The sequence below is a fragment of the Schistocerca serialis genome, chromosome 1, assembly GCF_023864345.2.
Source record: "Schistocerca serialis cubense isolate TAMUIC-IGC-003099 chromosome 1, iqSchSeri2.2, whole genome shotgun sequence".
In the NCBI taxonomy this organism is placed as follows: domain Eukaryota; kingdom Metazoa; phylum Arthropoda; class Insecta; order Orthoptera; family Acrididae; genus Schistocerca; species Schistocerca serialis.
Window position 1 is genome coordinate 388,340,675 of NC_064638.1, and position 25,123 is coordinate 388,365,797.

General features: G+C 37.6%; 2 protein-coding genes across 3 annotated transcripts in view; one reads left to right on the forward strand and one right to left on the reverse strand.

Moving 5' to 3' along the window:
- Positions 1-5,760, reverse strand: part of LOC126471130 (uncharacterized) — a 45,633-nt gene extending 39,873 nt beyond the window's left edge. The window contains exon 1 of one of the 2 annotated variants that reach the window (XM_050099221.1): positions 5,414-5,760. The gene's annotated coding sequence lies outside the window, so the exon portion shown is untranslated. Of the gene's footprint in view, positions 1-5,068; positions 5,174-5,413 lie in introns of those variants that run through there. The other variant, XM_050099229.1, reaches the window with a different exon arrangement.
- Positions 5,761-5,986: 226 nt separating this feature from the next.
- The window catches only part of LOC126471123 (DNA damage-binding protein 1), a 187,218-nt gene continuing 168,081 nt past the window's right edge, over positions 5,987-25,123 (forward strand). Inside the window, exon 1 of the mRNA XM_050099208.1 lies at positions 5,987-6,172. Coding sequence (XP_049955165.1) covers positions 6,112-6,172 — 61 coding nt within the window. The 5' untranslated portion in view covers positions 5,987-6,111. The remainder of the gene's footprint in view (positions 6,173-25,123) is intronic.

Genomic DNA, 25,123 nt, shown 5'->3' on the forward strand with positions numbered 1-25,123 from the left:
GGAAGAGAACAAGGTAATGAGTGTCACCCCACAGAGAGGAAAAGCACCCAAGGAGACTGAGGTGGGTTTCCCACCAATTCAAATTGTCTTCCAAACGTCAATGGCAGTTCTTAATATCAAAACTGTGCATAAAATTTGTGTATTAGGTTAGTAACAAAATAATTCCATCCTATTGCAATATTTTATGTGGTGTTATTCATTTTTAATACACAGTATTTGATGTCATTTTGATAAACGTTTGAGTAAAATCTAATAGCCAACTCTTTAATTAATGCCAATCAGTCCTAAGTTGAGAAAAAAAAAACAGCAATAATAGCTAATGCATATTACTAGGATTGAGTGGCACGGTGGGCAAGGGATGATAGTGGCAGCCAACAAGAAGCAAATAAAAGAAATAGTGGGGGCAAATCATTGTAAGTTGGGCTTGGGGAGGAACTTGTTGAGTAGACGTTGAAGAGTGAAGGGATTTTTTGTGTTAAGACTTGGTACAGTAAGAGGCTATGGTTCCATGACATGAGAAACTTTTGATTAATTTCTGGGTGGCAAGTAGGCACATAGTCGAAGTATTGGGACTTTTACTATTTCGCAACTCTATCGTGACAGAACTTTACAGTGAGTGCAACTCTCTCTCCCCCCCCCCCCCCTTTTTTTGTCAATATGCTAATGCAATTATCTTATAGAGGTTAGATTAAGGAAAGGCAAACCTACATTTCTAGCATTTGTAAACTTAGAGAAAGCTTTTGACAATGTTGACAGGAATACTCTCTAACATTCTGAAGGTGGCAGGGGTAAAATACAGGGAACGAAAGGCTATTTACAATTTGTGCAAAAACCAGATCGCAGTTATAAGAGTCGAGGGGCACGAAAGGGAAGCAGAGGTTGGGAAGGGAGTGAGACAGGGTTATAGCCTTTCCCTGACGTTATTCAATCTGTCTATTGAGTAAGCAGTACAGAAAACAAAAGAAAAATTTGGGGTAGGAATTAAAATCCATGGAGAAGAAATAAAAACTTTGAGGCTTGCCGATGACATTGTAATTTTGTCAGAGATAGCAAATGACCTGGAAGAGCAGCTGAATGGAATGGACAGTCTCTTGAAAGGAGGATATAACATGAACATCAACAAAAGCAAAATGAGGATAATGGAATGTAGTCAAATTAAATCAAATGATGCCGAGGGACTTAAGATTAGGAAATGAGACACACAAAGTAGTATATGAGTTTTGCTATTTGGGAAGCAAAATAACTGATGGTGGTCGAAACAGAGGATATAAAATGTAGACTGGCAATGGCAAGGAAAGCGTTTCTAAAGAAGAGAAGTTTTTTAACATCGAGTATAAGCATAAGGAAGTACTTTCTAAAAGTATTTGTAAGGAGTGTAGCCATATATGGAAGTGAAACACGGACGATAAATATTTTAGACAAGAAGAGAATAGAAGCTTTCGAAACGTAGTGCTACAGAAGAATGCTGATGATTAGATGGGTAGATCACATAACTAATGAAAAGGTACTGATCAGAATTGGGGAGAAGAGGAAATTGAGGCACAACCTGCCTAAAAGAAGGGACCGGTTGGTGAGGCATGGTCTGAGGCATTAAGGGATCACCAATTTAGTACTGAAGGGCAGCGTGGAGGGTAAAAATTCAAGAGGGAAACCAAGAGATGAATACAATAAACAGATTCAGAAGGATGAAGGTTTGAGTAGTTACTTGGAGATGAAGCTTGCACTGGACAGAGCAGCATGGAGAGTTGCATCAAACAACAACAGATAAAGTTTCAGGATTATAGAAGCATCTGATTCCACCCGTCTGCTTTGACCCATGACATCACAAATATGGCAGTAACGACCATTCTCAACGTCTTTAATATGGTGTCTATGACATCATTACATAAATGACAACAAACCTAAAAATACATACAAAAACAACACACACATCTCTCTCCAAAAATATAATCAAACTAATGGGACCAGTGCACGAAATTGGGTTTTTTTGGGTGGGAACGATCTAAATATAACACTATAACACACACACACACACACACACACACACACACACACACACACACACACCACGATCCAAAACCACACAAAACGACAACATAAAAACACCACAAAATTCCCAAATCCCTCTACACTTACAATATCGACAGGAATCGGTCACTACCCTTCACCTACACAGCTCAACCACAAATTAAGAAACCAACTACTCCAAAAATTATAATCATACTGCAACTATTGATACCACAAAACCAACAAAAATTGGAACTGCTCACGATACCAAAACACGCACAGCTACAACGTCACATTGGAATTGGACACTTCCCTTGACCTATATAGGTCAACAGTGACTTACAATACCAAAACACACATAGCTACGATGACAACTGGAATCTTACACTTCCCTTGACCTATATAGGTCAACAGCAACCCACGATACCAAACCACATGTAGCTAAAACATCACATTGGAGTTGGACACTTCCCTTGACCTATACATGTCAACAGCAGCTCACAATACCAATACACATGTAGCTACTTTTTTATACACACATAGCTACATCACATTGGAATCGGCACTTCCCTTGACCTATATAGGTCACGATACCAAAACACACATAGCTACGACGACAAATTGGAATCTGTCACTTCTCATGACCTATACAGCTCAGATACAACTGACGATACCAAAAAATTGAAATAGAGTACTTCCCCTAAGATACAAAAATTAACCACAAGTACTGATACCAAAACATCAACCACTAACACACGCAGTAAATAACACTGACCCAACAGCACACAAAAACTCCACCAAACATCATAACATGCGAACAATAGGGAAAAAAAAAAACCTTCTTACCATAAAAAAGTTCCGGCGCAATACACTAACCCCTAACTCGCATTTCACTACACCTATCTCCGTCACAAGCCCAAAAAGTTGCAGAAACTTAATGATGGACAACATGACATCCCCCATTTCAGCCCGCAGACATGCACTATTATACTTAGAAGTCATATCCATACCTAACAAAAGAATCCACAAATTGAATTAAAAGACAAACAGCAAACCAATAAAATCAAACAACACTGCAGTAATATAAACACAATGGAAACTTAATTCTTAACTCACAGACACTAATATCCGTTCTTCTGTAACAGTCGCAACCGATAAATGCACACTTCAGCACTGACACCCAAATGAACCCAATACACCACATAATATGCGGACCATAAACGCACCACCAGAGGACACCACCAACTGCAACAAGACGACATCTGCAAACACAACACGATCAAACTAAATTCCGTGCTGTCAAGACATCACATGACAACACCCTTATGTCACGGGGTCAAAGCTACTGGGTGGGATTGGACACCTCCGTTGACTTAAAGTTTCTGACAACGTTGACTGTAATACACTGTGACATTCTCAAGACAGCAAGGACAAAATACAGGAAGCTGAAGGTTCCCTATAACTTTTACAGAAACCACAATGCACTTATGCACTACAATCTAAGTTGGTGGTTCCATTGCAACCTCAGAGATGTCACTTAAATATTCATTATGGAAATTTTGGTATTTGTGTGGTAAGTATTCAGAACTTGAAACTTCCTGGCAGATTGTTACTGTGTGCCGAACCGAGACTCAAACTCGGGACCTTAGCCTTTCACAGGCAAGTACTCTACCAACTGAGCTACTCAAGCACTCACGACCCGTCCTCACAGCCCTAATTCTGCCAGTACCTCATCTCCTACCTTCCAAACCTCAAAGAGGCTCTTCTGCAAACCTTGCAGAACTAGCACCCCAGGAAGAAAGGATATTGCGGCAACATGGCTTAGCCACAGCCTTGGGGATGTTTCCAGAATGAGATTGTTACCCTGCAGTGGAGTGTATGCTGATATGAAACTTCCTGGCAGATTAAAACTGTGTGCTGGACTGAGACTCGAACTCCAGGAAGAACTTATTTGAACCCACGGCACATGTCACCTTGGTTGGATATGTGAAGTCATTAGTAGTACATGAAGTGGAGGAAGACATCTAGTTCAGGAACATAGTGACTGTCCAGGAAAGCTGGAACTTTCCTTACGAGCACTTTGTCTTGAAAATATAAAACATTTTTTCTGAATCTACGTAAGTAACATCAGAGGAGAATAAACTCGCTATGAAAACTATTGCCATCAATATTATGACTAATAAACTTGGAAAATGAAGAAAGCCATATACTGTACTGCAAGTACTTTAGCCTTATAGCACTAAAGGGGGGGGGGGAGACTTCATGACTACCAAAACATTCTGCTCCACATTTTATTCAAAGAAGTAATACTTTACAGATTAAACATTAATTTCTATTATTAAATCTCAAATGGTAAATTTATATCACATTAAGTACAGAATGCCCTTTTTTTTAATACCCTAACATAATTTTGAGATGATTTAGTAATCTAGGGTCAAGGAGCAGAAACAAAGAAATTTCATTTGTCCAATCAAGTTTTTAGAAACAGAAGGACAGTATTTAGATTCATAACCTTCAAAGATGGATTTTTCTACTGGATATAGATCTCCAGTTGCAAGACTACCATCAGTGCTCATTACCATTTCATAATGTAACCAGATCATCAGCTGATTGAAACTATCAAATATATTTTACTTTAATATTTACGAGCTAAGGAGCACCACTTGCATGAACAAAATAAAGTGCAGATACTGTTGGAAGAAAGTCTTAAGCTTGTTATTAGTTCCGATGATGACACAGCCTAACTTCACGCTTTTTAAGACTGTTATGTAACTGGAAATGAAAATATAATTTCATGGTGCAAAAAGAACACATTGATTACTAAGGTAGTTATCACAAATTATTTGGAAGATTTTACTGTAAACTGACAAACTTTTGCAAAGTACTGGGTGGCGCACGGAAATCCGACCCCACCAAACAAGAGCATATTATAAAAATATCATCTCGTGTTAATTGTAGAACTCCCTCTTCCTAGTACTTCGTATTTTTTTAAGATTTTGGCCTACCTCACAAAAAAATCGTGCATATTATACTTTGATTACAAACCACTACAAAAACTTACAAGGCCTCGACATACGCACAGAAAGGAGTCGCATAAATGGGAATACACGTATGTAACGACCTGCCCCATAATATCAAGCTAATAATTTTGGGGAGTCTAAGATTAACTTTCTTTGGTCAAATCCCAGACGCCAACTACGATGATCTTCAAAGAAACTATCAACATTAATGGTTTTTTGTTTTTTATAATTGGCAATAGCAGTGCAAAACAATCTTCTATAGTGTTTAGGTAATTTCATTACAATTTAACTAAATTACTCTAGATGTCTGCCCTCTTTCTCCGCATCTCCGAGACCCTGTCCGCGAAATCTATGGATTACGATTAATGTTATGTAATGTTGCTCACCTCTCTCCTAGGATAGTTTTCTTGTCTCCAGAATGATCTGTCACAGGATATATTGAGCGAGAAGATTGAATGTTGCGTTTACAATCTAAAAATTAATCAAATCTCGTGCTATAGCGATATGTTCAAGAAACAGACAGCAGTCACGAACATCTCACACACACGCCAGCTACTCCCGTATGCCATCTACTAAACAGTATAAAAATGTAGATATAAATTTTAACAAAAACTATATACACTATCGAGCACGGACTTCAATTTTCCTCACTATGCAGCACACAATAAAACTGTTACAAATGCGCACTCCCAATTCGAATTTGAAAGTTAGCAGGAGGGCCAACTATAAACAAAAAAAACTGAATAATTCTTGTAATATCTAGAACGAAAAAGTCGAACCCCTCTATTTTTAAGAGTTAATAAAATGATGTGCAAGCCTCTTCCTATAAAAAGTATACGACATCCTAACGCTAACGAGTACTCAGGCATCGAAAATAACATAGATAATACACCGCTGCCATTGAGAGAATCGATTCATTCTCGAAACCATGTTTTGTTTGTGACTTTCCAAAGATACATTTTGATGTTTTTATTTTCTGCAAGAGATGTACTGTGTGCGAATAAGTGAAGCATAAATAACATATCACGCGCACTTGGTGTTTCAAACTGTGTAAACATTCAGTTGCCCAAAGTAAATTGAAAAGATGACTTACCATTACGTCGTAACCGCACATAAACCCACCGCAGTTACCGCGTGCGTTACCGGTATGTACAACATCAGTTGATTATATTCCTTTCTACCTTGCCCTAGCAGTAAGGGTTCGACTGCATTTTGGTATTCATTAGGTTTTAGAATTTCCATTTGCAAATTTATGGTTATCAAACGTGTCAGTCAAGCAAAACATCCGTAGGAGAAACAAGATTGTTCTCTCAACTTATAGTAAAATCAAAAGGCATTTCGTACATTACATGCTAGTGTATACTTCGAGTCCACCAAGAAGTTGCCATATTTTACAGAAAATACATTGTGAATATTACTGATGTGCTTGGTGATTTAAGACATTGACGCTGTAGAATGTAGGCTAGCAGTAGTGTTTCACACCCGTAAGTGACGGTCTGCACTCGAAGCCAACAAATATTTATGATATACTTGGCATTTAGCTCAACGGTCAGCTCACATATGTAAGTTTTGCGGAGCAACATAATTTCTTCTTGGTTCAAAATTGTAGAATCTAGACTATTTTATTTCTCTCTTGTTATTCAAATGTCTGCAGGCTCAAACCCACACTGTTTCCATTAGAAGCACAAGTGAAGAATAGTTTATTAATTTTTATAATGTCTACATTTTCAGAGCAGACAGAGCGGTTTATAGATAACATTCCTGGATGATAAATTCATCTATTTAATGATGAATACGTTTGTTTCTGATGGTTTGCTGATAAGCAAATTTCAAGAGAAATTATAATGAGTCCATTTTCAGTGATAATCAGTTCATGCAGTTGTTCATCATCAGGTGGTAAATAAGTTAGTGTAATTGTGCTCTGGCAAAAGATTAGCATCACTTGTGGTCTTTGCACAACCTTTATTGTAGCCTTGTTTTACCCAAAATATTTTCAAAATTTGTGTGAAATGAACACATACTACACATCGACAGCCAAATATCTTTCATGCTGCTAAAATGAGATGTGCATTTAATCAGACCCCATCCAGCCAGGCAATAAAATTATGTTTTCTGTAATTTCTATAATTCGCTGTAGGTGAATGTCAGAGTAGCTCCTCAGTTTCCAAAAATAAATATGTAATTTTCCTTGCTACATGGGAGACATGTGCTATCTCTACTCATTATGAATTAAAAATCAAATTATAAATCAGAGTAGATTTGTGTAGTAGGAACTGATGGATTCTGCTGTACTAAGTAGCCTTGAATCTCGTGGAATCTTTGGATTTTACATAACTGACAAAATTACATCACACTCATCACAGAAAACAATGTTTCCATACTTGACTTTCAAGATCATAAATGGAAAAAAATAAGAAGTATCTGCAAAAAGTTTCTACAAGTCTGTAGCAATGAAAATGACATTGCCAGACAATAGTGAGCTTGCCAATGGTTTACTCGTGATAACTGTTTGAACCAGGTGAATTTTTAACCATTTTATATGGGCGCAAGTTGTATCACAAGTTCATTGAGAACATCTTGTATGTGACAAAATAGCACAAAAATTATGTAGTGGACACATCCCATCTCACCTTGCATTTTTCTTGGTTTAGGTATGCTGTAGGTGTGTAGGCCTAATATCGATCAAAATGCTTAGAGACTTGTCCATTATCTAGTATAGGGTGCACTTTCTGAATTTACTGTGCAGTTTTGATTTTCATAACGAAAAGTGCATCAAAATAAATGTGACAAACTATGGTTAAATAAGCCAAAGGCATAAACATGTTATGATATGCTACAGGTTGATATGTTTTTAAAAATCAAAAAAAATCAATTTTTAAAAATATAACTAATTGGATAGAACTCTCCCCTAATTCGTAAACTTCACCAGTCCTTTTCCTTCACCCATCTTCCTTCCCCTTCAACCCTTCCGCCAGGAGGAGGAGCCACTGATTCCGAAAGCTTCCAAAGTGTAATACCTTTTGTATGTGTGTTCTCTTGCTGCTGCTTGGTAAATAGATTTTTCATCTATCTAATTATGTATATTTTCAAAACCTATGTTTGGCATCAACAGTCATTGGCTCCACCAGCTCACACCCAGATTTTCATACTTCAGTGTAACCTGTTCTTTGGTCTACACTACCACCACAACAAAGATATTGAGGTTAGCTCAAATTGGATGAACCTCATTGCACATTCCATTATTTTTTAAAAAATTGTCTTTGCCGAGTGTGGGTTAAACCAACTGAGACTTGAAGTCGGCTTTGACTATTGGTATGGTGACGCTCAAAAGAGAATGGAATGCTAACTCGGTTTATTTTACTACTGTATTAGTTCTTGGAATGTGGTGACAGACTGATTTGTAACATTGCCTGAGGTTTAGATTATGTTGGTATTTAATGGTTTGCTTGTGACTTTGTGAAGCCAATAAATGTGAGATATGAAAGAGATGACCACAGCCTTCAGTCGCAAATGTGCTTTTATTTAAAGCATGATGCGTTTTAAAATTGGAAGACCTATCTTCAGGTCCTAAACATATTACTTTGTCATCATTTGTACGCAGTTGTTCCCACTGGTCCTATTAAATAAATACATTTTAGTTTCCGGATGAAATAAAGGTGATTAAAATAAAACAATGGTTAAAATAACTATCATCTTCTGTTAACAGTTGTATGTACTTATGATGCAGGTCATTCATTATGTACAAGTTGTCAAGTGATATCGGCAGGTTCAGGATTACACTTTGCCTGTTGTTTTTTACAAGATGCCTTTTAAACATGAATTGCGGATACTGCAAGACTAACACAATTGCTGACAGAAGCAAGTTACTCTCGGTTATTGTTAGTCACAACTGCTTCATCATGACACAAAAATATATTCGTTTGATAGGACCAGTGAGAACTACGTGTCTGAATAATGACAGGATATGTTAATTCAGTTATTGGCAAATTTGATATTTGCCTTTGCCAGGTATTAAATGACATCTCATTTTAATTGCAGCCAATAATGTATTAAATAAATGATTTTTCTTTCTCCATGTGTAAATTCTCTCTTTGTTGATACAGGATGTCATGGTTACATCTGTTAGCAGTTACAATTTCATGCAATGATTCACAGAACTTTGTGCCTTCAAGACCCCATTCAAATTGCAAATAAGTGTCACTGTGTACTAATCAGTTTCAGTGACACTGAAATGACTATGATTGTTACTGGTTCACTTGATATCACATTGTATGGGAATCTCTGATTAGAGAAAGTAAAGCCTCACCTATGAAAGGAATGAACTGACACAACTTGTGAATCGGATCACTATGTGCCGTAGGCATAGTCGTAGTAGACAGTATCTTCTATAGTGATAAGTGAGGTATACCCTTATCACTAACTTTCTGGCATATGAGGGTCCACACACTGGAACATGTCTTTGAGCTCTAAGTGCACACGATTTTCTTCATGGCCTATGTGATTGCACAAATGATGGAGAAATTGCTGTGAAGGAAATTTTGAACAGAGAGATAACCCTTCCTCCATCCCTCATCAAAAAATCGTCTTTTCGTTGTCGATTTACAGTAGGCCTATATGTACATAACATGCACCAAAATACTCGTCAGGGTAAAACTATAGTTTCATGCAGCAGTGTTGGCTGCACTAGCCATAAGGTAGGGTTGGAAGAAAAGAGTTGTCTCTGAACCTTCACAGCCAACAAGAGAGCAGCTGAAAGTTGATGTGTTTTGATGGAAAATTGTCACATTCTTACGTCAGTAGGCCCTACGTCACAGTCTCCGAAATCATAATACATTCAGAAAAGCAGGCAAATATTTTGACAAACATGGTTATTAATTTAATTTAAGCTGTGCTATTAGGTCCCAATCTAACCATAACATTGTAATTCATGACAAATTCTGAAGAAACATGTATGTACAAATGTTATTCCAGGTGGGATTGCTCATACGGCATGTGTATGTGTAACAATTGCCAGTGTTGTGTCTCAATGAAGTGTTCATGCCTAAAAACAAATTAAATTGTCTCAGCCATATACAACCTGCTTCCTGGAATAACATGTGAATAGGGCTCCAAAGTTTTCATGGTACTCTACTCGAACTTAATTAGGATATGTACTTGGAATCTAATCCAAGGAAACACAGAACAACTGGGTACTATGAAGATATTTATTATGAAAAAAATTAAAAATGCGAACTGAACAATCATTGACAGAGAATGTTAACTCCTACTCATTAATCAAAATTTGAGATTGCCAAAACATCTACGATTTGACTCGAAATTCAACAGAAGCACTAAGTGGTTGATGCTGGTTAGCACTGAAAGTCTCCACCCTGACTGGCACTCACAGTAAAAAGCTCAGAGGTCAAGCAACATATTTACTGTTAAAGATTCCCTATCTTTTAATCCCTGGTGTGTATATCATCGAATTCAAATAAAAACCTTATGAAATCTAAGAGTAAAACTGTTCACTGACAGCAGTGTCTCAGAATACTCTCCAGCGATGTGTTCTTCTGTCACCGGGCAGAGAATCTCCTGAGATGTTGTGTTCCAGTTTAGAGCAGACCTCGCCTCATTAGTGTGCACTCTCCAATTGGCCGGTCATCATGCCCATGACAAATGGAATGCTTCCCACACCATGAACTGTGAAGCTGTCAGCGAACTGCCTTCACATCATACTCTGTTTGTAAAACCTTCTAGAACATTCTATAATTCCTCATTTGACTAAAAATTCAGCCAGTTAGATTCATTTCTCTGCCTTGTGGCGGAAATATAGAATGGTGTTTTGCATGAGAATTTCTTTGGCCATATCTGCAGAGGGCATTCCCTGCACATTCCTTCATGCTGAATAGGCTGGTGGGAATGCTTGTAAGATGTTATCTCAAAGAGCTTAATCTTTCAGCTGCTGCCTCACCCACAATTCTTTTCAGCAATGACACTAGGAGCCTGTTCCGCCAGCTTCTCAATGGGGTGGTATTGTCAGAATTATTCATGTATGATGGGATATCGGGCCATCTTACAGAACCTATCCACTACCGACTAATTTTCCACTACGATTACGCAACCGCTATGATGTTGCACAATCAAGTGAAAAATTGACTTCACAGAACATATATTAGTAAATCTGAACCTATCCTATGTTGTGCCAAAAAATTTTCATACCAATTTTCTTGGAGACTGCATACTCTAATAAATTAACCTGTGGTCATTTATTTATTCTTGTGATGGCACTTCTTGCTGTAGAACTCTTGGTTCTCTGTCTCAGCAGTTCCAAATCTTAACACCAAAATGACCAGGAGGGGGGTAATGGTGGAAAAAAAAAGTTATCATGGATCAGTCTTAACATTAACAAGTTTTCCGCAAGTGTGCTTAATAAAGTCAGCCTCCAGCCTACCCTTGAGTGCACTGATGCAACTCAATTTGAAAGCGCACCACAATCATCCATCCACAAACATTAATATGTTAATCTAAAAGGTAATGCTTAAAGTCTATGGCCATCCAAAAACTATCTATAATTTGCTTTTTCTCTAAATTATTTGATACACAAACCTAAAATTAAAAGTGATCTACATTTACTGTTAAAAAAACACATTACATTAATGAAAATCAAACATGGTCAGCCTCTAAATGCATCAGAGTTCACAAGCTAAAGCTAGATCTGTTTTAACTTTAAAATACGTAAATAAAAGAGAAAAGCACCTTTCCAAAGGAAGCATGAACACAAACACCCTGAGTTACAGGTGGTTTGCATTCACCTGTACTTCTAAGTAACTTAAATGATTAGGTTGGACAATTATCATGGACATTATCACTTAACTAATCAAAAAACTTTAAAATGTATTCAGACACATTACATAGAAATGCATAATGGACAAAACATTTAAACAGTAAATAAAATGATTTGCAGTAACTTTACATATGACAATTGAATGAGAATGAAAACCAAAGAACATGAATGCAAAAAATTATTATTTAATTATTATTATTATTTATTATGTAGTTGGTGTCACAGTTTGTGCAGATATACAGTATCTACTCGTGTCTGTGGGCTCTAATCTTTCGTTGCACAGAACTGCAAGTTTTCATGACATGGGAGCAGAAAGTTTCAGAGGGGGAAACACTGTGTTTTGCCGGGGTGGCATTGGAATGAAAGAGAGTGTGACCTTATACCAATACATGGATTACTCGTGACATTTTAGTCCATGGACTCGCTTGACTCCAAGAGGAGCTAATGCATTAGTGGGATTAGTGTTTGACTGCTTACTGCATTCCAGTGGTTCAGGTGCGGCATTTGCTCAACCACATGTAGAGCTAGCATACTGTTCCACAACTGTGCTGGGTTCTTGTAGCTGTTGCTCTTGTCCGTGGACTGGACAGAAAACGAGTGGATGATGCCCAGGGTACAGTGTTAGGAGGAGACGTGAAACTAGCACTTCTGAAGTACCTCATTATTTTCGAGACAATTTCAGAAATGAAGCATAATGCGCATTTAGCAGTCGTCATCTTGTTCTTTTACTGTGATTGCTTAAGTTTGCTTTTTTAAACTTTTTCTGTGCTTCAAATAGTTGTTTCTTTTATGAGGAAGGGGACCTGCTTCTTCTACAGCTAGATGTCTTCTTTTTCTTGTACTCTTTTTGTGCTTTTGCCTTGCGCCTTCTCTCCTGAATGTCTTCATTTCTTGTGTCTTCAAAAATCTTGTTACTTGTGCTCTTCATAGTCTTCCGATCTTGTTCTGCGGGCCCCAAAATTGATTATCAAGTGGTTCTACTAATAGTTGACATTTATTTAGGGTTACCTCCTGAGTACATCTTGTGCCAATGTGTGACAGCAAGAGTTCCGTTCTTGCATTGTGATACAGTCATTTCTTGAAAAGTGGCTAAAACTACATGGTTTTGTTTTGGAGGACATAAATAGTGCTCGTCTCCTGGTACCCAGAATAGCAGCTGCCCACATGCCCCTGTGCCAACAGTGAGCTCTGGCTGGAGCCGTCCTCATGGCGAGACTTTTCACCCAGTGGTTTGACATGTACCAACACATGCCTGCTTTCAGTTGACAGGTTGGCATGCGCCCTTACCTCGGTCGTTTACACCCTATCCCACAGGACCTCTCAAGTCGTGTGTTGTACGTCTGCCTCTTCACTTCACTTCCTCTCATATCCATGACAAGCTCTCATCAGCTGTTCGCTCTCTGCAGCATCATGCCCGTGCACCTGCTGCTGGCTCCTCCCAGTCGATTCACCTCTGCCAGTGTGTCTACTGTTCCCCCGTGCTCGCTGTAGCATTGTGTACACCCAACAATTTTATGCATAACAATAACCTTAATGCTTATGACTAATTACATTATGTTTTTACATACTGAGTTCTCATAAGCATGAGTTTTTCCGTTTCAATTCTGATACAGATATTGTCTGTGTACTCTGAAGGACTATGAAATTAAACATTCTGTGACTAATTGTTGAGTTATTTCTTTACATTCATAAACATGAGTTCAACAAGCTCAATTTTAATTCAAAATATTGCCTTTACACTTCGATGGACTATCAAATTAAGTGTTGCCTAACTAATTATTGAATTCTGTCTTTACATTTACTTGGACTTAAACGGTCATTATTGATCCATAAGTTATTTTTGATGGTTGTAGGGTTATGGAAGATTAGTGCTTGGTTAGCCAAAACAGTTTTACTTTCTACGTCACCACTAAGGTTAGTTAAAATGTTAACATGAAATTTTATAACTTTCTCTAAATTTATTGAAGTCCGTTGTCTGTCTTGGAGCTACGGCTGGACCCTATGTTGCAGATAGGCTATCACTAACGTCCGAAAACATATGGCAATGTGTGGATCGACATAGAAATTTTTATGACACAGGTGAGAGTCACCCCAAACTGTCCTTAAATATCCAGTGTTATTAATTAATAATGCAGAAGAGTTACGTACCTAGTTTGCTTTGTGTTGATTTACCTTGTTGGTGCATACCACTTTCCTTTTACTTTCCTTGTTAGTGCCCATTATGAGTTAATCCTTTTCTTATAACTTCCTGCTTTGCACATTTCATTGGGTGTTTATTATATTGATACTTGTTGAGCATCAAACAATAATTAATGGTAGGAATCTTCTTAAATCAAACAGTTATGACAGTCCCTTTCTTCTTTTATCACTATACACAGTCTGCCATTATATTCTGGGTTGCAGTTTCATGAAAATATTGTCCTATGACATTTGACTATCATCCTGTGTTCCTTTATATGAACTCAGTTTGTGCACCTTGCATCAAGCCCTTTCTCAACCTTAGTATAAATCAGCACTCTCGCATGTGTGGTGAGGCCACCAGACCCATGATAAATGGCCTTCTGTATCGGTGTGATAGGGAGAAAGTACCACGGTCTAACAGGGAGAAAGTACAACAATATCCAAGTCACACTGACTTGAGCAAGAAACAACAAATACTGCTTTGTCAATGTTAAATGGAAAATCATTATCTCATGTTATTAAACAAAATACTCAGGATCACTGTATGTCCTGACTTCTGACAAAGATATCATCGCATTGAAGGTACTTTGCAGTTCTTTGCATTCAAGCTGTGATGCTGCTTTGCACCTTGCTACCTAACAGTCATCATTCAAATGATCAAACATTTCCAATATTATCCAAGGAAACGCGACATTGTGCCAGTGTTTGGGTCATGTTGATTACAGTGTTTCAAATCACTTAATGTATGTGTTTGTTCCATTTTTATTTATGATTTACTTTATGTACAAATTATAAATGCTATTCTTTCTATTTGACAAATGCTTTTAGGTGGCTCACATGGTAGACTTCTACTGACTTTTCCACTTTGAAACTTTAGAATTCCATGGCCTTACCATGTGGCGCAGTCTTGCTGATCCACAGTATGCGGTAAAAATTTCATGGCAAACCCCCTTTTGCCTGTCCAACAAACAGTGGGCTTTCATGAGGATTTTCTGCCTGACGTGAAACTCTCTCACCATTGCCATCTTACGAGCTCTTTCTTTCCGTTTTTGAGCCAATACTCAAATGTTGTGGAGGGATTGCTTCCCCATTTTCTCACGCTTCAGTCGTTGTCTAGGTTGGAAGTGGACTGTGTCTTGCATCAAATCTGGAGTATGCTTATTCTTCAGCACTGTTGTCAGTGAAAGTTTGGTTGTGCTATGAGATAGCTCGTTTGACATCCTGAAAGTCTTTCAAGTACACATTCCAAGTTGCATGCTTCTTTCTGCAGTATAACCTGCATAAGTTCCCTAAATCTCTCATTATGCCCTCACAAGGGTTAGAACTGGGGTGGTACCTAATGGTGTACACCAGTTTTATTTTATGGTTCCTTCATGTGATGTGACATGTCTGTGACTGGTAACAGGGACCTTTATCAGACGGAATTCGGTCAACATGTTCCACTTGTGCAAGAAAGTCTGTGTACAGTGCCCTGCTTATCAACTACTCAATGACTTTTTTCAATGGTACAAGTGTCACATTCTTTGGGATTAACTCAACCACTAAACTAATATAATTAAATCCACATGATGTGTGGTAGGGGGTCCATCAGATCAGATGCAGCTGTTTCCATTTATTTCGTCAGCATCATTGGCTGCAGTGGTGCCTGCATCCAAACTGTAGATGTTTTTGCTTTCTAGCAGTCTTTGCAGATTGATAGAATCTTCTGTATTTGCCTCTCCATATTTCCAAAGTGGCATAGGCTTTTAAGTTTCAGGAAGCATTTGTAAGCACCAAAATGTGTGCAGCTGAGATGTGTGTAGCAAATTATCTTATTTATCAACTCTTCTAGTACATACACTATCCATAGGGTGCTGCGTGCATTACATCTGAAAAATTGCATACCTTTTCTTAAAAGATACTGCTCCCATATTTGTGCGTGGGTTTTTTCATTCTATTTAGTTTTGATCCTGAGAAGTTGTGGGTCTTTATCTTGCATATTTTTCATTGAGGCCATTATGAAATTTTCAAATTCCACCTTTTTAATCTAATAAAATCAGAAGGACTCATCCTCAAACACCTTTTCCACATTCTTTGTGGCTCCTATTGGTGAATGTGATTAAGTGTCAGTGATAATATTAGTGAGACCATGATTTGTAGATCAAGGTGAAGTTGTACTTTTGGAGTATAGAAACCCAGCACCCCAGTCTGCTGTATGTCAGTTTTGCACTGTCATCAGGAGCACTGACACTTTGTGATGTGTGTACACTTAAGTTTTGCGTCCATACAGAAAATACTGAAGTTTTTGAAACCCTCAGATGACCACCAGTGCTTAAAGTTTTGTAACTAAATAGTTTCATTTGCACGTTGTTAGTACATGGTTTCTGAATGCAGTCATCTTTGGAGTCATTTGATCGTGCTCTTTGTAATCTCAGATTATTGATACACCAAGACTTGTCTTCGAGCTGTCTTTGGCCACACAAAAATCTTCAGAAAGATGTGGCTGTACAAACGGTAGTGCATGTAATGCTGCCTTGCAAATCGCAGAACTCCCTATCTGCAATCTCTTCCCACAAGAACAATGGTTTCTTTCCTGTCATGGCACAAACTCACGGTGTGGCAACTTCCTCTATGTAAATGAATCTTTTGTAAAAATTTACAATGCCTAGAAATCATGAAGTTGTTTAAGTGTCTGTGGTATTCTGATTTCAGCTATGATCTCTAATTTTTTTTCAAGCCGGCTGCTATCCCTTCTGCTGAAATGATGTAACCCAGGAAGTGGACTTTCCTTGTCCCAACGCAGAATTTGTTAATGTTAATTGTCATTCCATGTTCTCGCATTTTGTCAAGTAGGGCTCCTAGCACCTCATTGTGCTGTACCCATGTTCTCCCATATTAATATGTTATCGACTTTACAAGTTATTCTGCCTCTTAGGTTCTGATCCAGTATAGTCCCTAAGTCACAAAAAAAAAAAAACGCTGCAAGTAACACATTGAGGCCGAATGGTAGTCTTTTGAATTGAAAGTACCTACCAAACACAATGAAGGTCCCGAACTTTCAATATTCGGCTGCCAGTTCAATCTACCAGAAGCTGAATCTGAGTGTGATAAATGTAAATACCGACACTCCATGAAATGTCAATAAGAACTACTCAAATGTTTCTGGCCAGTCTGTCTCTTCCACAATAATTGTGTTAATCTGTCTACAGTCGATGACTAAGCCTATACTGCCATCCCATTTGTCAACAACCTGCATTGGGCTATTATAATTCGATGTTGCTTGTTCTAGTTCTCCATCATTTTCTGTAGCTCCAGAAAGACCTTTTTACTGTAAGCCAATGGTATTGCATAAAGTGAAACATGGAATTTTGCATGGTTTTATGTTGAACCTGTATTTGCAAGCCTTTGACCAATCACAGTTTTGTTAAAAATACTTCAGCATTAGTCTGCAGTATGTTTCTTATACCTCTTTATCCATTTCTGTTATTCTGGTGAGCTCTGATAATTTTAGATCAGTTGCTGGATTGATCTCTGTAATTTCCACCTTGTCCCTTGCACTATTGTTCCTTTTTCCATTGTAGCTCAGGTGTTGCTCAACTGTGTTACCAACTGAACTTTCTACTTGTAATTTTAGTCAGCTAGAGGGAATCTGTCCCTTCATAGCTTGCTTGTCAAATCTAATGTTGATTTCTCTTTTTTTATCCTAGTGTAGCATTTTCACATCCCAGGTCCATAACTGTCTTGTGCTTACTCAGGAAATCCATACTGATGATAATTATGGTTGTGAAATTAGGCACCGTGAATAAATTTGCTACGGGCTTGTGCCCTTGACACATAAGGTCCAACCTGATTTGTCTACTTATTTCTGTACTTTTTCCTAGTATCACCCTCACATATTTTTGTTTTCTGAACTTTTAACATTGGGATATTTACATATTTTGCACACTTATTGTAAAATTGATCTGAGATAGCTGAAAGTTGACTGCCACTATGTACGATTGCTTCCACTTTGATCTCACTTATTGAAATTTGGACCGTTGGATACAAGCCATTCCTCTGTGTTGTGTCGGTTTTGTCAGCTAACACTTCTCGTACATCATCATAATGTAATAATTTTACATTACTGCTTCTGATTTCAGGTGTGGGTTTCCTTGCAGTCGTTCCCACATTGGATGCTAGTCAGTTTTGTATGCCTTCCTCCTCTCTTACTTTGCTTGGGTTCAGTGGTCGGACTTCCACGATCAGGACCCGTAGATGAGCTTCGTTTTGTGTGGCTGCACTCCACTGAAAATGTAATATGTTATTCCTATGGTCACCATTCCAGTTTCTCCAATTATTATTTTGGTTTCGGAACTGATGACCATTATTTTGTGGCCTGCTTCCATTACCATTCCAAGTATTTGACATCTCGAGATTCCCTGCATCATTATTATTATTATTTCTTTACTTTCTCAGACGTTAAGTCTGGTTAAAAATGGGACGTGACGCGGACCTTGATCAGGCGTCACTTCCTTTTAACTGTACGGTATATGTTATATTGCATTTAGGAACTTTTGGGTAATTGAACATGTATCAATAATTACGGATTTCTGTAATTGTATATATAAGTTTGGATGTAGCTGTATTGTATTGATGTAATGGTGGATATTGTGTGGTATGACTCCTGTAGTTGATAGTATGATTGGTATGATGTCAACTTTATTCTGATGCCACATGTCCTTGACTTGCTCAGCCAGTTGGATGTATTTTTCAATTTTTTCTCCTGTTTTCTTTTGTATATTTGTTGTATTGGGTATGGATATTTCGATTAGTTGTGTTAATTTCCTCTTTTTATTGGTGAGTATGATGTCAGGTTTGTTATGTGGTGTTGTTTTATCTGTTATAATGGTTCTGTTCCAGTATAATTTGTATTCATCATTCTCCAGTACATTTTGTGGTGCATACTTGTATGTGGGAACATGTTGTTTTATTAGTTCATGTTGTATGGCAAGTTGTTGATGTATTATTTTTGCTACATTGTCATGTCTTCTGGGGTATTCTGTATTTGCTAGTATTGTACATCCGCTTGTTATGTGATCTACTGTTTCTATTTGTTGTTTGCAAAGTCTGCATTTATCTGTTGTGGTATTGGGATCTTTAATAATATGCTTGCTGTAATATCTGGTGTTTATTGTTTGATCCTGTATTGCAATCATGAATCCTTCCGTCTCACTGTATATATTGCCTTTTCTTAGCCATGTGTTGGATGCGTCTTGATCGATGTGTGGCTGTGTTAGATGATACGGGTGCTTGCCATGTAGTGTTTTCTTTTTCCAATTTACTTTCTTCGTATCTACTGATGTTACATGATCTAAAGGGTTGTAAAGGTGGTTATGAAATTGCAGTGGTGTAGCCGATGTATTTATATGAGTGATTGCTTTGTGTATTTTGCTAGTGAGAGCTGCATCAAACCAGTCTCAGGACTGAAGACATTTTGCTAGTTTCTGCTCGTTCTAGAAAGAATTTTCTTAAATTGTCTACCTGTCCATAATGTAGGTTTTTTATGTCGATGAATCCCCGTCCTCCTTCCTTTCTGCTTAATGTGAATCTTTCTGTTGCTGAATGTATGTGATGTATTCTATATTTGTGGCATTGTGAACGTGTAAGTGTATTCAGTGCTTCTAGGTCTGTGTTACTCCATTTCACTACTCCAAATGAGTAGATCAATATTGGTATAGCATAAGTATTTATAGCTTTTGTCTTGTTTCTTGCTGTCAATTCTGTTTTCAGTATTTTTGTTAGCCTTTGTCTATATTTTTCTTTTAGTTCTTCTTTAATATTTGTATTATCTATTCCTATTTTTTGTCTGTATCCTAGATATTTATAGGCATCTGTTTTTTCCATCGCTTCTATGGAGTCACTGTGGTTATTCAATATGTAATCTTCTTGTTTAGTGTATTTTCCCTTGACTATGCAATTTTTCTTACATTTGTCTGTTCCAAAAGCCATATTTATATCATTGCTGAATACTTCTGTTATCTTTAGTAATTGGTTGAGTTGTTGATTGGTTGCTGCCAGTAGTTTTAGATCATCCATATATAGCAAATGTGTGATTTTGTGTGGGTATGTTCCAGTAATATTATATCCATAATTTGTATTATTTAGCATGTTGGATAGTGGGTTCAGAGCAAGACAGAACCAGAAAGGACTTAATGAGTCTCCTTGGTATATTCCACGCTTAATCTGTATTGGCTGTGATGTGATGTTATCTGAATTTGTTTGAATATTAAGTGTGGTTTTCCAGTTTTTCATTACTATGTTTAGAAACTGTATCAATTTAGGATCTACTTTGTATATTTCCAATATCTGTAGTAACCATGAGTGGGGTACACTATCAAAGGCTTTTTGGTAATCAATGTATGCGTAGTGTAGCGACCTTTGTTTAGTTTTAGCTTGATATGTCACCTCTGTATCTATTATCAGTTGCTCTTTACATCCTCGTGCTCCTTTGCAGCAGCCTTTTTGTTCTTCATTTATAATTTTGTTCTGTGTTGTATGCGTCATTAATTTCTGTGTAATGACTGAAGTTAATATTTTGTAGATTGTTGGTAGGCATGTTATGGGGCGATATTTAGCTGGGTTTGCTGTGTCTGCTTGATCTTTAGGTTTCAGATAGGTTATTCCATGTGCAAGTGTATCAGGGAATGTGTATGGGTCTGCAATGTAACTGTTAAATAATTTAGTTAGATGTGAATGTGTTGAGGTGAACTTCTTTAGCCAGTAATTTGCTATTTTATCATTTCCAGGGGATTTCCAATTGTGTGTAGAATTAATTGCTCGGGTGACTTCATGTTGCAAAATTATCACTTCAGGCATTTGTGGTATCATCTTGTATGTGTCTGTTTCTGCTTGTATCCACCGTGCATGCCTGTTATGTTGTACCGGGTTTGACCATATGTTGCTCCAGAAGTGTTCCATGTCTGTTATGTTTGGTGGATTGTCTGTTTTAATGTGTGTGTTATCTATTGTTTGGTAAAATCTCTTTTGGTTTGTGTTGAATGTTTGGTTTTGTTTCCTTCTATTTTCACTTTTTTTGTATCTTCTAAGTCGTTTGGCCAATGCTTGTAATTTCTGCTTCTTTTCATCTAATTGCTCTATTGCTTCTTGTTGTGAGATTTTACCTAACCTTTTTCGTTTTTTGTCTGATATTTCATTTCTTATAAATTGTGTTAGCTGTCCGATGTCTTTTCTCAGTTTTTCTATTCTGATCTGTAGCCTGTGTTGCCATGCTGGTTTTGTGGGTTTCTTCTGTGTATTGGTTTGTTCTGATCTCTGCCTAGTGTGTATATTTAGTGTAGTGAGTGCTCCTATATAAACCAGTAGTTGTAACTCTTCCATAGTTGTATTTTCATTTATTTTGTTGTGTATGATTGTGTTGATAGTTTTTATTGTTGTTTAGACTTGTGGGTTATTTGGCGGTCTATGCAAGAATGGTCTGATGTCTGTATTTGTGTCTTTGTATTCTATATATGTCAGCTGAAATTTCTCTTCTATATCTAACACGTGTGTCTCTTCGTGTTCTATTTGTGCTTGTTCTGGTGGCTGTCTTGAGATTTCGTTTTCCTCTGATTGTTTAATTGGTGCGTGTTGTTCTTTGTTTGTTTGCTCTGGGATGTTTGAGTCCATTACTGTATTTTCTTCTTCTTCTGATTGCACATTATTTTGTTCCAGTATTTCTTGTACTTGTTGTTTGATGTTTTCTAATTCTGACTGGGGTATCCTGTTATTTTTTATTATTACACGGATCTGATCAGCTAGTCATTGTTCTGTTAAAAATTTTAATTCCGGGTATCTGGTAATAAATGTTGTGTATACTTGTGATCTGTATCCAGTTGTGTTGGTTCCTAGGTTTGTTGCTTGGTAATAACAGAACATGAGGTGTTGATTAACTTCATCTGACCATCTCATCCTCTGTCTTTGTTTTCCTTCTAGGGTGGTTGCAGGAAGCATATCCTGCAAAACACCTCTATTTGGATTTAAATCATTTTCCAGTTGGCTAGCAGTGTCGTTACCATTGTGGGCGGGCATAGGGTTCAAGCGTCGTCCCCGACCATGACGGCGCTTGTCCGAGGCTTCTTTAGTTCTGTCCTGAACCAAGTAATCACACTAAAAGGGGGGTTAGCCCTATTAGTGGTTTGTTCTTTTCGTCGCCTTTTACGACTGGCAGAACATACCGGAGGCCTATTCTTTTCCCGGGCCTCCACGGGGTTTATTATTATTATTATTATTATTATTATTATTATTATTATTATTATTATTATTATTATTATTATTATTTGGCTGCTCAGAATTTGCTTTGCATTGACGTCTCTTGTGTCTCATATGTTCTTCATTTATTATAAACCCTACTTACCGTATGATACCTTGGAATGTCACGGTATCGTCTCTGCTGCTGCCTGTCAGCATCTGCTGATATGACAGCAGCAGTTTTTTTAAACACATCTGAATTACTTCACTGTCGTTACATGGTACATCAAGGTTATTGGTTTCTTTTTGGTCATCAGTTCAAAGAATTTCACCAGACTTTTAAAACCAGATGACTTCATATCTCAGTACATCATTAATTCATGTTTTATCCTATCTTCTGTTGCCTGTCACTAGTAGCGATTCAGGAATGTATTCTTAAATTCTTCGTACATCCTGTAAGATCTTGCCATCTTACACATTGCTTCTGTGACTACACCTTCTAGATGCGTGCAAACAGAATTAGTATTCTTGTGTTCTGGCCAATATGCAGGTATTGCCTCTGCAAATTGTTTGATAAAAGTATGGGGATGTAACATGTTCTCATCCTCTATGTAATGTTAGAATTTCTTGATGGAGGGATATCATTCATGGTCAAATGCCATTTCAGATTCTCTTCTGTTGAGTCCAATCGTATTTCTTTAGTACGAACATGTGTTGTCTTGCTCCATCCACTGGCTGATGTGACACACTCACATTCGTGATATGCATGTCGCACCATCTTAACTGAACGCAGCTATTGTGTTGCTGCAATTACTAATTTGCACCTGATGCCATGCATGCATGTTTCCATTCAACAGAGGACTTTTTTTCCTCAAAAACTTATTGAAGTTTCTGCTGTAAGCCTTGAATTTTGTGTTGTGCTCTTCGGTCATTAAGTGGTCTGAATTTTGCACTTTCTCCTCTTCTAGCATCTTTATTCTAATGTGAATTTTTCGTAGAACAGGGTTTTCCCACTTTTGCGATACTGCATGTTTCTGCCTGTGTTTCCTGTGCAACTCTTGCAATTATTCTTGCCTCTTTTTCTTGTTTCTTTGCATCTTAAATGTCTTGTTTTATTCCATGCGAGATATCAACATGTAATTATGCGGGATATCAACATGTAATTCTCCAGTTGATCAGCTCTTTCCTGTTTCCTCTCCTACTTTCTGTATCAGTACTTGTGTTCATGTCTTATTAATCTCAGTCTCAGATGTTTTGTATTCGCTTCTCCATCTCATTTTAACTCCTCAGGTAATTGAGTACGCACAGTACTCATTATTCATCTTTCTGCTTTGGGTTTGTCTCCCTCCATCCACATTGATGGGCTAGAGTCTCCCATCTCGTGCTCCTTCCCTATGAAGCATTTCTCACCCCCTGTCCCCATCAGACTATATCATCTGGACGCACACGACACGACGTTGGCCCATTAAAATGCCTTCTCTGTACTTTCAGACTGTCTGATTCATCTTCCGAGTAATTTCTAACTGATAAAACAGGTTCTACATGCATACTCATCTGTTCTTTGTTATCTGACTGATCTCCCATTACCTGATCATAACTAGTATCATCAAGATAAGTTAATTCATTGTTGATAAAATTGTCCAACTAGAATGATGCTATCTTCATCATCCAAAATATCTTTGACTATTTCATGCTTTTCTGCAATTTCATCACAATTCTCAAGCTTACCCTGTTCACTCACTGTATGCACCTTGTTTTTTGTTGACATAAACATTGCAGTCTGTTCTCCCCATGTACACAAATAAAAAATAATTACACAAAACATATGAAAATTTCTACACATTAGTTGAATCTGACTTTTATTGGCTCATGCCTATCAGTTCCCGATATATTATGCTACCCTAACATTATAAACAAAATTCTGTCCTAACTACACACATAATGACAGATACAACAAAACAAGAAGAAGACACAGTGACAGAAAAAAATGGAGTGAGAACCCACTAAAAAATTCTGAAAGAAAAAAGTGATTAACATGCAGCAAGACATGTATATATACAACTCTTTCCAATACATGAATTGAAAATTACTAATTGCAAATCTAAGTAAAAATGGGCAAAGTTCCCAATAATTTAAATTTGAAATTACTGAGCCAATTGTTGCTAGTCCTCCTAATAACCCAATCTACAGCAAAATGTGCTGATAGTTTGTGACTACTCTCAAAAGTTCCTGCTTATGCGAGATCCTGGACCAGGGTCACCATTTCAAATGCTACTCCATGTGTACTTGTACATATGGCATGTGTACGTGTGATAGTTATCAGTTTTGTGTTCAAAATAGAATGCAATGCTCATACCTAAAAATGAATTAAATTTGCCCTTCCATTGACAGCCTGCAACTGGAAATAACATGTGAATAAGTCCCCCAAGTCATGACAATACTCTAAACTAACTTAGTCAGGATCGTTACTTGGACTCTAATCCTAAGAAAAGTAGAACTAGGCTGGTGAAGATATTTATTATAAAAAAGCGCTAAAAATTCAAGTGGGACAAGTATTGACATAGAATGTTAAGTTCTACTCATTAATCTAAATTTGAGATCAGCTAAACATTTACGGCTTGACTCAAAATCGCGGCCACGTTTATTCAATGGAAACACTAGGTGGTTGATACTGGTTAGCATCGAAGTTAAGACAGTGTCTACCCTGACTGGCACTCATGGTAGAGACCTCAAAGATCAAGCAAACGGAACTTACACATGTTTACTATTACATATTCCCTATATGCCAAGCCCTGATGCTTCACTGAATTCAATACTAGGACGAGCTCTTCTGCTGTGCTGATCTGCTCATTGCTGCCGGCCATTGTGCACATGAACTGCATTGCGT